Source organism: Lipophrys pholis (assembly GCF_963383615.2).
Source record: "Lipophrys pholis genome assembly, chromosome: 20".
Lineage (NCBI taxonomy): Eukaryota > Metazoa > Chordata > Actinopteri > Blenniiformes > Blenniidae > Lipophrys > Lipophrys pholis.
The window spans coordinates 6,659,140-6,673,419 of record NC_137648.1 but is presented as its reverse complement, the minus strand read 5'-3'; the positions used below and the strand labels follow the sequence as shown (position 1 = coordinate 6,673,419).

General features: G+C 40.8%; 1 protein-coding gene across 1 annotated transcript; it reads right to left on the bottom strand.

The window, feature by feature from the left end:
* Positions 1-1,764: 1,764 nt before the first annotated feature.
* On the bottom strand, positions 1,765-14,168 carry LOC308125582 (uncharacterized protein). Its single transcript, XM_080489448.1, has 5 exons — positions 13,812-14,168; positions 12,528-12,620; positions 12,262-12,421; positions 7,018-7,150; positions 1,765-4,470 (listed from the first exon to the last, which is right to left on the bottom strand). Exons 2-5 carry the CDS (start codon positions 12,545-12,547, stop codon positions 4,250-4,252), a joined length of 534 nt encoding a protein of 177 aa, XP_080345574.1. The 5' UTR covers positions 12,548-12,620; positions 13,812-14,168; the 3' UTR covers positions 1,765-4,249.
* Positions 14,169-14,280: the final 112 nt, after the last annotated feature.

Genomic DNA, 14,280 nt, shown 5'->3' with positions numbered 1-14,280 from the left:
GTGAAGTGAGGGCAGACAAGCAAAGAGCTTTCTTGAAACATGCAAGGCAGAAGAGGTATCACATTTTAGAACCCTCTTTGAATGAACGAGTCATGATAAAGATTACCAAATGCCTGACAATTCTTTTGAAACATATGCGTTGTTAACGCGTGACGCGTGATCTAAAACTGCAGGGCGATGGTCCCTGTGGTCCTGGAAGTGCTTCGGTTGGACTGGATGTGTGCTTCGTTGTCATTTTGCAAGGGAACTAGGCGTGAAGCGGAACGTGTGAGGGGCGGAACGTGTGAGGGGAGTCCGAGGGGGACAAAAAGGCAGACATACTTGAAAACATGTAGACCTCCGAAACCAAAAAGGAAAAACGACACACCGCTGATCTGTTTCACTCATGCCTCGCTTGTTTTCTCCAGGAATCGGTGAAAACCCGACGGCTGTTTTGACACAGAGTCTCCAGTGTGACAAACACAGCCGACCACTTCTAATGCTAATTATAGGTTCACCTATAATAGCCTCTTTACAGGCCCAAGAGCTGGCCCGCATGAGAGAGAACCTGGCGGGTCATGTTTGAGCCCTCACATTGAGTAAACACTATGACACAGTCTCTTTGAGGAGGAAAGTAATCTCTTCGGAGTCTTGACAAGACACAATGAAGAAGTGGTTCGATCTGATGACCCGGATATGCTTACTAGGCAAATTACTGTCTGTTAAAGTGAGCATTGGTGTGAGAGAAAGCGTTGGACTTATAAGTCCACGGTGTACTCCTGCTACCATAAGTGTACAAAAGCTCCCAGCTACCATTGACTAAGTGCCCTACTCCTGAACGGGGGAGGAAACGGCAGCCCATGTAGTGTATCAATGGACATTGTGTGGGCACAAAAACCAAAAGAGCACGGAAATGAGACTCGCAGCAGTGCGCCCCGAGAGCGTGTGCCACCTACTCAAGTTTCCTTTAACAGCCACGCACAGTGCTTTCAATTGGCATTCAGCACATGAATACTCATCTCTTTCTTACAAGAAGCCTCACTGACTCTATTATACAACTCAACAAAAAATTAATAATGACGTAATTTATTCATGATAATGAATTTGTAATGAGAATATGATTACTAATCTCCCCATACAGGAGAATAACATCCACCCTCTATTAATGCTCTCATCCAAGATAGAGTTACAGGGGGCTTGAACTCATCCCAGGAGAAGAGTTCATCAGCATTAACTGGAAAAGTTAAGACTCACCAGAAAAAAATGAAGAAATGTTTTCCCGGTAGAATGTGCTCACCACAGCTGTACAGCACCTTCTCATCACTAACAATTAAATCAAACTATAACCAGTAGTAGGAGCAGTTTAAAGAGTTTCTATATCTAGATTTACAACTGTCCCAAAGTTGTATAAAGCAACCCAGTTCCCTTGCATGCAAGATCAGTTGATTAATCTTGTAGAAAGTAATCCTTCCCTTCCTCGGGGGAGGTCGAGTTCTGCATATTCAGATGAGACGCTGGCCCTGAACGACTGCTGGAATCCAACAGCCTGATCTCTACTCCTCCGATTACTTTTTTTTTTTTGTGTAGTCTAGATTTTGTTATTTATTTTTAACTATAAGAGGTTCAGAATGGATCATTTCAATTTCAGTGAAGTATTTTTTTTTTACCTGAACTTTTACTTAATATACACTTAGAAACAACCTGCCAGCGAGACCTAACTTTGTGTCTGTATTTATGCTTTTCTGCAGCAAACTGGTAAACACAAAAAGGATTCATGCAATATTATATAACAACAGTTTAATTCAGAAGATGTATTTATCGCGATCCAGAAAAAAACAAAAACAAAAAGTAATTCCCACAAAATCCACAAAGCTACAAAGTGGAGAAATCTGATATGTTGACTACTGTAGGAATGAACGGGAAGTGAACAAACAGGACGGACAGTACAGAAGCAGCTTGTAACACTGTGGTCTGGGAAGTCCATCATCATCATCATCATCATCATGCTGATGCTATGCTAGTGATGAGAGTTCAAACTTACATTCGATTTGTTTCACGCAGCTTCTCTGCTGCGTCTCTCAAGATTGTAAAACCACAGGGACAATTTGGTAAAAGGCATCAGTGACGGACGATTTGTCATCACAATACAAAGGATCACCATTAAAACACAGCATATTTAAACATTTTCAACCCCCCCGCATTTTTCATACTCGTTACAAAACCCAGAATACATTTATACAGCATTCAGTTCTCTCTCGTTTCCCCACAGGGTTAGAAAGAACACTGATTTTAGCGCTGCTTAAACAAACGAGGGGAATGGATTAATTGGGGTGCATCTTCTTACAGTGTTATTTCCAGGTTATGTTGAATGCGATGAGAGGAAAAAGCACAATAAAGAAAATTCCCAAAGGGGAAACTATACAAGATAATACAAAAAAAAAAAAAAAAGAAGAAAAAGCTGAAAATTGGCCGACTTCTGCCAGCTGGTGGCAGATTAACAAAGATTACAAAGAACAGAGAATGTTGTTGTTGCATTTTTGGTTAGTCTTCATGTTGCAACTGTTAATGGAAAATAAAAAGCTCAAATAACTGAGTTTTCTTTGACTGGAAAAGCCACAAAAATTGCAAGCTCAGCTCAAGAGGAGTCTTTGCTCCTAGCCCTGAAAGGTTTCTTCCACGACTGTTAAAGTTTTCTTTCTTTACAAGATTATTTAATCAAATCAAGCTAAATCTTAAAATTCAAACAACAAATCACGATTATCTCACAGCTGGAATTACTCCTTAAGATATCATATAATCCCAAAGCGTCTTTAAGCAGCATCCAATTCAGGTGTTAATCAACATAAGTTCATTTATTTCATCCATTTGTTCCTTTTCGGACGTCTGCACTCACTTCCATTCGCTCATCTCAGCGTCTTGTGAATCGCCGAATGTCTCAGTAAACCCTCAACGCTATATTCAAAAGGCTATATTCAAACATAACCAGTTACGGTGATGGGTTAATTGTCCGGGACAATTAGTTCACCCATTATCACGTTGTACTCAAGTGTAGTGAAAGTGATGCACTGAGTACTCTGCCTGAAGTCGAGCAAATTCATAATTGATAGCAAGGTGCCCCGGAATGTAATTAGATTGTTTACACTATAAATATCATATCCAAGGCGAAACTGCAGTAATGAGGTCAAAACAAAGTCGATACACACGCTTGATAAAAAAGTGCTGGAGAAGTTTGCACATCAACACTGCAGCAAATTCTTTGCAATCTAGTAGGGAAATGTGATATTTCAGACCTAGCTTTAAATGCGAAACTACAAATTAGATATCCAATTAAATATCCAAGGGCTTTTTACAGACTTATGAAATAAAGATTTGCACACAGTGTGAAAACATTATAATTGAAAATTGTGTTCAGAAACCACCAGATTCAATCTCACGCTGAATATTAAAAACTCTGAAAAGACATGAAGAGAAGTGAAGCTGCAAAGAGGATCAGGCTACACTGAAGAAGCTGCAGTACGTGATGGTAAGTGCTGAGTTTAGCAGTTGATTTTGAATTATTTTGATGGTGATAATAGCTGAGACTCATGAGGCCAAATACAATATTTTGGCCGTGACTCGATTATAAAGTGTATTTGTTTTTTACAATGTTGAAAAAGTTAGGATGAAATTTATTCTGCTTTAAATCCCCACAACCTGGCAATTCAACCTGGATGTGAAACACTCAGGCTCACTGTGCTATCTCAGACGCCACGCCGCAAACTCACAGGAACAAAAACTGACAACCCGACTAGTTTCTCCAATCTTGCTCTAAAAATGAATCTGCAGAAGGAAGTGGCTACAGATGTACGGCAAGAGATAATTTCACATAATGTAGTACATCTAAAAGTGTTTCTTCTTATCAGTATGCGACCGATTCTCTTGGAGCGGAGAGGTCAAGGTAATCGTGGTAATCTGTGCCGGGAAGCAGGCTGTGCGGTCCTGACTGAGGCACACAGGCGTGTTGTTGTCATCCCTTATTGCCAAGCTCATCAGATGACCATTTCTTTGAACAATAAAAAATAGAAAAACAACTTGATACTTTAAAAAAAAAAAAAAAAAAAAAAAAAAAAAAAAAAAAAAAAAACCCTGATAGACACACACGCGCGGACATAAACGCGCACACACACAAAACACCCAAATAAACATCTGGTCTCGTGACGAGAGTCAGGCTGGCAACGATCACTGAGGTTGGATGTAGAAAGGCAGTGCATGGAAAAGGCAAACTGGCTGATTAAGTGGACCTGCTCTCGGGCTGGCCCTCGCTGTGGCCGGCCGGGCCGCCGCGCTGACCGACCCGCGCCGGGGGAGAAGGAGTGTAAGGGGGCGGGGCTTCGTTTACGCTAATGGAGTCTCCTCCCTCCGGTATAAGAGGAGTGTGATGGGATGGACGGGGGGCGTCGGCTTCGTCACCTTGAGCACACTCGCTGTAAGGAGGGGGCTTCAGATCGTCCTCTGGAAGGGAAGCAGAAAACAATCGGCTGTGTGAAGACGTCGTTTGATAGTTAAAACATAAAAATTTGAAATAGTATCCAAATCTGGTGAGGGCCCTTCTCTGTTTTTTTAAATACCAAGCAAAAACTCTCTCATAAACTTTCTCTTCCAGAAGGGAAGACGTGCTCTTTTCCAGTTGGCTAAATCAATCAACCGGCGGTACGGGGAGATTGTCAAGGTCCTGCCAATGGAGCGTTTCAGTTCAAGACTGCAAGGAAATGAAAAGCTCTTTGATAAGTTGTGGGCACTAATCCTAAATCACCTCCCAAATGGCATAGCAGACCGGGCACACAAAGGGTACTTTGCTATAAAGTGGCATCTCTGCAATTCGGTCTTGAAGGTCCTGTCTTTTTTCTGCCTAAACAATGCATTTTGTCATGTAACACCTGAATTCTGAGATATCACCCCCCTCCTTCACCTCGTCTTTATCCGAGGACTTGTCAGGGTTGTATTTTCTGTCATGTTTGTCGTAAAAGTTCATTTCGTTTATTAAAATATTGTTTAAAAAAAAAAATCTAAATTCATGCCATGATGTTCTATAGTTTTTATTCTCCTAATTGAAATGAACTTCTAATGTTCTAACAACACAAGCACAATAATGTGTGATGAGTTTTCCCTCACATGATATTTTATGATTCACTGTGCATTTCTACGATACCGTGAAAGGAAAAGCTTTTTCAGAAACATCTGGAGACAAAGCAGTCCAATTTACAGCCCACTTGTTGTGACTCAGCCACACATCAAATTACCACAGTTTTATTTGCACAAAAAAATAGAGCCACAATGACATCAGGGACATGTTAGCAAATGAAAAGCACCGACATGTTTGTATCACTCCAAAACCAACCTTTACCTCCTCAATTTTTTCAGCACAATTATATTAGTTCTATTATAGCATCTCTGAAAAACCCTGCTGATGTCTACGATAGGAAAAATGATCCGATGTGCGGGCGAGATGGAAGCTGCAGCACTGTCTAATAACATTAGTGGTAAAATGTCACCATTTCCATCGTCTATAACCACATCCTGCTGTCACACTGAAGGTGCACTTCAGATCAAATGAGATGTCTTTTGCAAGCGAATACGCTTTGAGACTTGACAAAGTCAGCGGCCACCTCAGTCTGTGACCTTTTTATGAACCGATAAAGGATTATAAAAGAAATAGCAGATCTCTAGTCAATATAAAGATTCAGAGGGCGGATCATATTGAGAGCACATTCAAAGAAAAAGAAAGAACATCTGATTGATTCGAGGTAGAACTCGAAATAAGAAAAGTGACAATACGAAATAAGGGAATTCGACAAGTGGAAAAGACATAAGCAAGAGAAAATGGGCCGATGATTTATGAACTTATAAAGAACCCATTTTTTTCTCACTAGTTTTGCTATGAAGTGCATATGAGTTAACGCCAGCCTTAAGCATCACATGAGCTGTAGATATAGGACTGCTGTATACCAACAACCCCCCCGAGGAGTAGGCTTTCAATTTGATTAAGGCCTGATATCATGTACTCTGCCTTCTTAAAGAAAAAGCAGCTTGTGTGCACGTAAGCATGCATGTTAATGCTGTTAAAAAAAGACACAAGAGACTAAATAACCCCCGCCCCCCCTGCACTTGTAAACTGGGCATCTTTCAACTTCCTGTGTGTTCAGAGCTCTGATGCAGAGCCAAAGTTCGCGTTCATCTCCTACGCTATTCACCTACACATCACTTCGAGAACAGGTACAGAAATGCAGCAACGGCAACTCAAAGAGCTGCCATAGGTCAACGTTACTCTCTGTCTTCTCAACATTTCTCACAAGCCTCCAGTCGACACTGTTCAGCAGAAGAGGAAGAGGCAGTTAGTTCTCTTCCCCTTTTCAGTTACTTATAGCGAAAAATAAAACCCACCAAACAATTTTCCCACGTAGTGCCCGGCACTACATCTCACAACCAATTAACCAGCAGAGTATTTAGGCGCTGGACTTTCCTATGATTGTGTCAATCACAGTGCGAGTGAGCAGATGTAAATGCGACAAACAGAATTCACATCAAGCTGTGGTGAAGTGTCAGGACACCTAATGTGACACTGAACTTTTAGCATCAGCGATATAAGGATTTACAAGTTAAGCTCTCGCATCAAATAAATGTCTGACATAAAACTCATTTCTATTTGATATTACATGCCAATAAGAGAACACACAATGATTATTTTTTTTCTGGACTCTGCATTCATTTCATCCAATATGGAAGCCATGGGGACAGGGCTGAGATTAGAAGGGGAAACTAAATGGAGAAGTTCACAATGATTAACTGTGGGACAATTTGAGGTGTTTAAGAGCCTCACAGACCACTGAGGCCAGAATTAGTGTGTAGACAGACCAGTGCGAGAACAACATATGTCTACTAAGCATAAAGGAAGTTAGGAATGAAGAAGTAAAAGAGGGAAAGTTAAGAGAAAGAAGAAGACTTCCTGGTTCGGACTAAGATCAGTTTGATGAGTAACGAAGCAAAACGTGTTCACGGTACCTCCAGAGACGGCCTCGTATGGCGGCGGCATGTCCAGGTGGGAAAAAGACGCAGCTGGCGGCAGGGCCGTGGAGGGCTCCTCTATGGACAGATCATCTTGGACACCATACCAACTCGGCCACACAGATGTTTGCTACAAAGAAAACAAAATGTGCAGTGAGTCAAAGATGATTAGAATAATAATAATACATTTTTATTCAAAGTGCATTTCGGGACACCCAAGGTCAAAAACAAAAACAAAATAAGAAAAGAACGGACAAAAAAGGAAAGAAAAGTACCATACACAGAAAAGCAGAAGCACAAAAACAAGTGAACACACACAGTTGTGCAAACACGAAAAAAAATAAAAATTCAAATAAAAGACAAATCTACAAAGTATACACTGCTAACACTATTAAAATACTGACTTGGCTGGTTTTACTGTACACACATGCACGTGATGGTTCTGCTGGTTGTACGACACCGGATCTGTGAATCTGCTCCTTTAAAAAAAACTTTATTCAAGCTATTTGCTTCAGGCCAATACGGGCAAACAAGTGTAAAGACAACACCGAACAAACAAAGAGCAACAAGGGATGAGACGGATGTTTTCGTCAAGACAAACTCGTACACCCCTGTATACGAGTTGCCCAACATCCGATCAACCTCGTGAGCTAGTCACACAATCTCCATCAAGCTCTCAAAGACGTTTGCGATTTCATCACAATAATAAAGTGGTAGTACGTTTTTCATTTCGGCAGTATGAAAATTTCATTTCTTCTAAAAAACTGATCTGAAGACTTTGGAATAACGTCATATCAACTGAATGGCAACATTATTCTGTAAATTCAATCCAATGGTTTGCAGGCTCTTCGTGTGAACACCTCTCAGATGACTTGGAAGGTCGCAACTCCCTGAAAATGATGTAATCACAAGCGCGACTCTAAAAAAGGAAAAAAGCCGGACGTTGCTTCGGTATTAATAGGTGGGTTGATGAATAACGCAACCCACACGATGACAAGCACACATGGGCGCTCTGACAAATCGGACTTAGTTTTGTCAACAGACAGATCGTGGGAGAAAAACTAGATGAAGACATGAACCATCAGGACTGTTCTCTGAGGCTCTGGGAAAACTCTCGGTGCTTTAATGAACAATCGGCTCCAAGTGGTGCCAACTGCAGCGCGAGTGTCTCTTCCACGTTAATGCACAGACAGTCGTCACCGTCGCGTTCAACACAGCATTGTTTACGTGGTTCAATAGAAAGCTCATGAATGTGTTGGCCTTGAGATGAAGTGTTGGCGAATGTGTAAAAGACGCATTTCTATGTAGAAGCAAAACCCTGCCCTCACATCTGTGTCAGGGTCTGTTAGGTTTTTCTGAACATTATTAAGGTAATTCTTTATGCCTACACAAATGTAACATGCACTTCTAAGCAACAACATTAAGCAATCTAATTTATTTAGGCGTTTACACACGGCTACAATGACCTGCGTGAAGGTAAAGCGAGCATCAAAATGGAGAATAAAGGTGATTTCAGGGACTTTGAACACCACGTGGTTTTGATGCCAGATGACCCAGTTTGAGTATTTCACAAACTCTTCATCTATCAGAGGTCCAACTGGAGAATTTACCCAGAGAGCAGCAGAAGTTTTAAAAACTTTTGCCTTTTTTTAAAAACGATGATGGAAATATAATCATTTAAATAACGAAGTGTTATAAGGTATGAAGTACACCATTTTTAAAGTGGTTTTGTTTTGCTCTCTGGAGTCTCCGCTTCTGCTGCTACACTCATATCACTGGATTGGAAATTGGTCGAAACAAGTTGAAAAAATGGATGCATCCATCCTGCTGTGGTTCACACAGCTGGTGGTGGTGTAATGATGTGGGAGATATTTTCTTGGCACACCAAGGACTTTTTTTGTTTTTGTTGCTGACCATATCTATCCTTTAATGACCACAGTGTAACAAGTTTCCTATTGCTGCTTCCAGCAGGATAACGCACCGCATTCTAAAGCCTCAATCATCTCATTGTGGTTTCTTGAAATATGACGACAATAGCTTTGCAGGATTGAACAAGTCTCCACAATTGCCAAGGATCAACGCAACAAATCAACATTGGGGGAAAATATATTCATATCATGGATGAGCAGCTGGAAAATCCACAGCGACTGTGAGAGGCTGACAATGGGAACTAAAATCTCAGAGGACATCAACATTTTGTGGCTGAAAGCAACTCTGAAGGTCAAGTGTGTTCTAATCAAGCACAACCAAGGCGCATCCAATGTGGCGGCAGGTGAGAGTATTTGTCAAAAGGAATGGGAGACATTTTCCAACCTCTTTCGGCAATTCCTTTCTGATCGTCTCCGTCTCACTTCATCTCCCGTCTTCTCTATGTCCACTTCCACTCAATCCATAAATCTTATGAAGTCTTTCCATTCTCTTAACGCCTGGCAGCTCCATCTCCAATATATCTAGTAGTTCTCAGCACATGTACAAAACGTTTCAACCTGGTCTCTCTTGCTTTCTCTCTGATCTCTTCATTTTTAAGTCTGACAATTCTTCTCACTCCCGAAGAAAAGCTCTGCTACTTTAGACAGGCCATTGTTACTATCATTGCCAATCTCACCACCGTCTTGTGAGACTTCCAGTTCACTCTTATCAGTCCGTCACATCAGCCTCGACACTTCGCCTCCATCCACTCCAGCCTGCCTGCACTCTCTCCTTCACCTCTTTTGCACTTGACTCAACACTTCACTTCCTCCACTCGTTAGTGAGTCACCGTTCCATTGCCTTCCCACTCGTTCACACACCGCTTGGTTTATATATATTTGTTACACACCTGTGAGGAATTAAATAAAGTGCAGCTGTGTTGAACCGATGTGTTCAGTGTGTCCAGATTTAAATGTTGCTAAACTTGCTCAGGTAGACTTGGACATTGGCACAATGACTTGCATTGCACACGTCACTTTTAGAATTATACGCTAAGTTAGCTTTGTGACGTAAAGAAGGCCCGTACAGATGGAGTGGATCAGTGAAGACAGACTTGGTGACCTTGAGGACGGACGTCTTAATGAACTCTAATTTGCCATCCTGTTGTTGTGGGTGCTGTAGGAGATGATGAGGAATGAGGCCACACAGACAGAGCATGACAAATTGAAGGTAATTACTGCAGGAATACCTGCTAATAGATTGTAAAGACACATAAGTGTGACATGTTCGAGCAAAATCAAACAGGATCCTTGAATCTAACACATGTTGTACTCAAACATTACTGAATTGCCCAGTTACCATCTAAAAAAAAAAAGAAAAGGAAAAGCCAGAGAAGTAAGTGGACCAAAACCAATTAAAACAAAGCCCTGTATCCTATAAATTATTAACTATATTCATTTCTCTCCACCACAATCTATCAAACCTTTTTTTTTCTCCTCATGGTTATACTGGTAGCTGTGAATAAGTCAGTGCACAAGCAAGTGATACTACATCATTTGAGCCCAGGAGCCACATTGTCTTGGCATTTCACCAGAAAATGTTCAGGGTGCCGGGTTATGGATGACCGGGCAGCCTACATGCTGCACATTCCATTAAAATCTAAACAGGGAGCATTATCCACTCAAGATGGCACAGGGGGCAAAGGGGAGAGGAAGAAACAAAAGAAGAAAAATGGAGGCACAGTGCTGAGAAATGGGCCTAAGAGTCGTGAAACAAGGAGACAGTTTTGAAGAAAAAAGAAAGATAAAAAGCTAAACAGCTAAAAGGGATTGGGGGCCGATTTATTACAAAGGTAACTTTTGAAGTTACAAGAAAGGTGACCTTAAGCTGGACGGTATCATCTCCTCAAATCTGATCAACGGTTTGAAAAGCACACAGGATGTCACAACGGTTCCGGGGAAATCCAAGACCTTTTCAGTCGCACCACTGATTAATATAGTTTCATCTAAATGGGGCATTTCCTGTTGCACAAATACTCTAAAGAGAGATAAAAATATTACTGTCTGTGGCTGGTATATGTCGGTACCACAAGGACAGAAAAAAGCTCAAAGTTTGCGGAAGAAAAGTTTAAATGGCACTTTTTGAAGTAGACATCTATTTCACACAATCCTCTGAGAAACACCAGTTTCTACCTCTGACATTAATGCAGGACTTTTTGAAAGAACTCTGAAGGAGTAGATGAAATGGGCAGGAAAGAAACCCATTTTATATAATTCACTAAATATTTTGGGAAGGTTCTGAGTCATGGAGATTGCTTCCAGGTGTTTTAGAGGCAGTAAAGTTTAAAGACCCGGAGGGAAGCACAAATATGATGTTTGAATGTGTGGCTTAAGCTAGAAAACTGAAAAAGCTAATGATGAGAGGGAACATCACTAGTGTGGATACATAATTGAAGACAATTACAAAATGACACTCACAAGGCATTTGAAGGGAGTAAAACAAATGTTGCATTTTAGTGCCAATTCCAAAACGCGTATGAACAGCACATGTTAGAGCCTGCGAACCGAACAAATAGATATCTATGAAGGTCATACCACGCTCAAACAAACCACAAACGTATCGCATTCTCAAGCAAGTGAAACTTCAGAAGAGACTGCAGTTGTCTTTTATATATTTCTTCGGGAAACACAAGGCTACTTCAGATCTCCCAAAAGTAAAGACGCCCTTGAAAAAAAAGGGACACATTGGTGTCTGTAAGACCAGACGTCCAAGCCTTCTTGTCTCTGGTTCTTACTTGCGATATTTGCACAGCAAAGTACTCACATGCATGGAAGGAATTTTACAAGAAATAACGGTGCACTTACAGCACTGCCCACATGTGACCTGCAATGGCCGGCCTGTGTCAGTGAGGTCAAACCCAACGGAAAGGCACAAACTCAGGCAAACCATAGAGCTGAATGTATCAAGACATGACCACAGAGTTATTCACTATATCAGTCAAAGTGAAACGTAGCCGACTTGAGTAAATGTGAAAGTCTAAAAACCAGTAGCAAAAACTCCCAAGCAAAAAAAACAAACAAAAAAAAAAACAGCACGGCCGTGACCTGACTCAAGTGCCTCTCTTTTCACTCAGTGTAACATCCACAAGTCTCTCAGCTAACGTAAAGAGACCTTCTTAATAACAAAAGCCCTTGAATCTGTGTACACTCAGGCACAACAATAATAAAGATATACCCTGGAGGGACAAAACCACTTCAGCAGCTGACTGCCGCATTATACATTTCGGATGCAAGACACTTTAGTGTTTTGGTGCACGCGGGGATCAGCACTTACACTCTGTCTCTCACACATCTGATGAAGATAGGCCCTTCCTCCTACAATCACTATCTGGGCATTGCGTGGGTTGCTCAGGTATGCTGCCAGCTGCCTCTGTCTTGACCGGTACCAGCACACATAGAAGAATATCTTTATGATGATGAAGATGATAACAACTCTGTAAAGGGGGGGACAACAAAAATGAGGTGAAACCATCAGATTGAGCATTGGTTTGAAATAACTCATACAAGAGGTTGTAATTTTGAAACTTGAGTTATACTCACATGTACCAGTACAGCTCCATTTCTATGAGATGTCAGTCACTGGGAAGAGAGTCTCATAGCTGAGGAATAACTTGGCCAAAAACACAACTTCACCTAAAAACAGGAAAGAGTTCCCATCAACAAATTAAGCAAAATAAACTCTTGGATGTTGCATACTGGAATTGAGAAACACACACTCTGTTGTAGGTTTTTAACATTCACATCTACAAATACATGCCGCTCAATGAAATGTAAGATTGGACAGACCAGTGTGTGTGTGTGTGTGTGTGTGTCATACATATGTTTCTATGTATGAGTGTTTTCCGAGTTCGAGTGTGTTGGTAATTACCAGTGGGCTGAAAATGAACTTAAAACATTTCTGTCTTTATAATAACGTGGGAGTAAAAGCAAGAGTGGCATGCTCTTTGCAACCCACATCCATTATAAACTGTAACGACCCTATGATTCTTATTTGAAGACATACATTCTTCATGGAATTTATTTAATAGACATTATCCAGAAATAATAAGGGTCAGTTCTTACCACTGTTTCACAAGTCTGGCAACGTTCTGGCTTATTATATAACAGGGAGACATGTGCTCATTAACAATGGCTGTTTCACAGTTGTTATTATCCTGAACTCTGTGAATATAATATCTATTTGCTTTTGACGGTTTCTGACTAAATGCTTTCGATTTAATTCATTTCCTTGTTAACACTGAATCATATGACCTTACTTGGGCGACCGTTGCGTCGTTTGCATCATTGATTCTGTTCAATGGTAAACATTTGAATCAATCAAAATCAATAAATAGATGAAAACTATACATGAAATAAAGTTCCCCTTTAAACTGCAACGTAAACCTCCAGAGAATGCTGGGTATGTCACACTCGGGGAGAGAGATTCATCTTCACTTTGTATGATGATTTCTAAAGTACTTTTCAAAAGAAAGAAAAAAAGAGGCAAATTGCTAATAAAACTCCTTAATCTGGCCTCGATCCAGCTACAATTTGATGTAACTTTTTAGTACTTGGGCGCAGAAATGTTGTCAAAAACAGAATAAATATGGAGGAAGATTAAATGGATACAGAATAGGAATATTGTGTGCGAATCGTTTTACGATAGCCCACTAATAATCGAATTCTGACTCAGTCACAAAATCTCGGAGCATTTAACCATCAGAGCTGGAAAAAAAAAAAAAAAAGCACTTTAACTTAAAACAGATGGCAAGTAGCACACGACAGCTAATAAAGTTACCCTCTAACTTCACATTTACAAATACAGCAAAAACGTGGTGAACTTACTTATCGGCGACAGAAGTGTCTTCTGGATTAGCTGTCCAGGTGATCCATTTCTGACTTTTTTTTTTTTTTTTTTGCTCCAGGTGTCTGCTGAGGCTAGCTCGGCTAAGCTAACATGTAGCAGGCCACAACAACAAGAACCGCTACACTATTTACACCCGCCGCCAACTCAACAACGTCTTTAGCGGGAAAGCTTTACCAACAAACCTTATTGGTACCGTATACAAGCTCACTGGACAGTCACTCAATGGGCTCCTCTCAGAGTTTACATTGAGGAAATAAGTAAAGTAGCCCTGGAGAGTTTTAGCAAACTGAGCTAGCTCATCTCTGTTGTTCACACAGTGGGCGGTGCTCATGGCTGTGCTGCCTTCACGGAAACATGTAAAAATGGCTACCTCCTTCAACAGCTCCCGATTCAAAACGCGGTATGTCAGAGTTGAAATATAATAAAATCAAACGAACAAACTCTTTT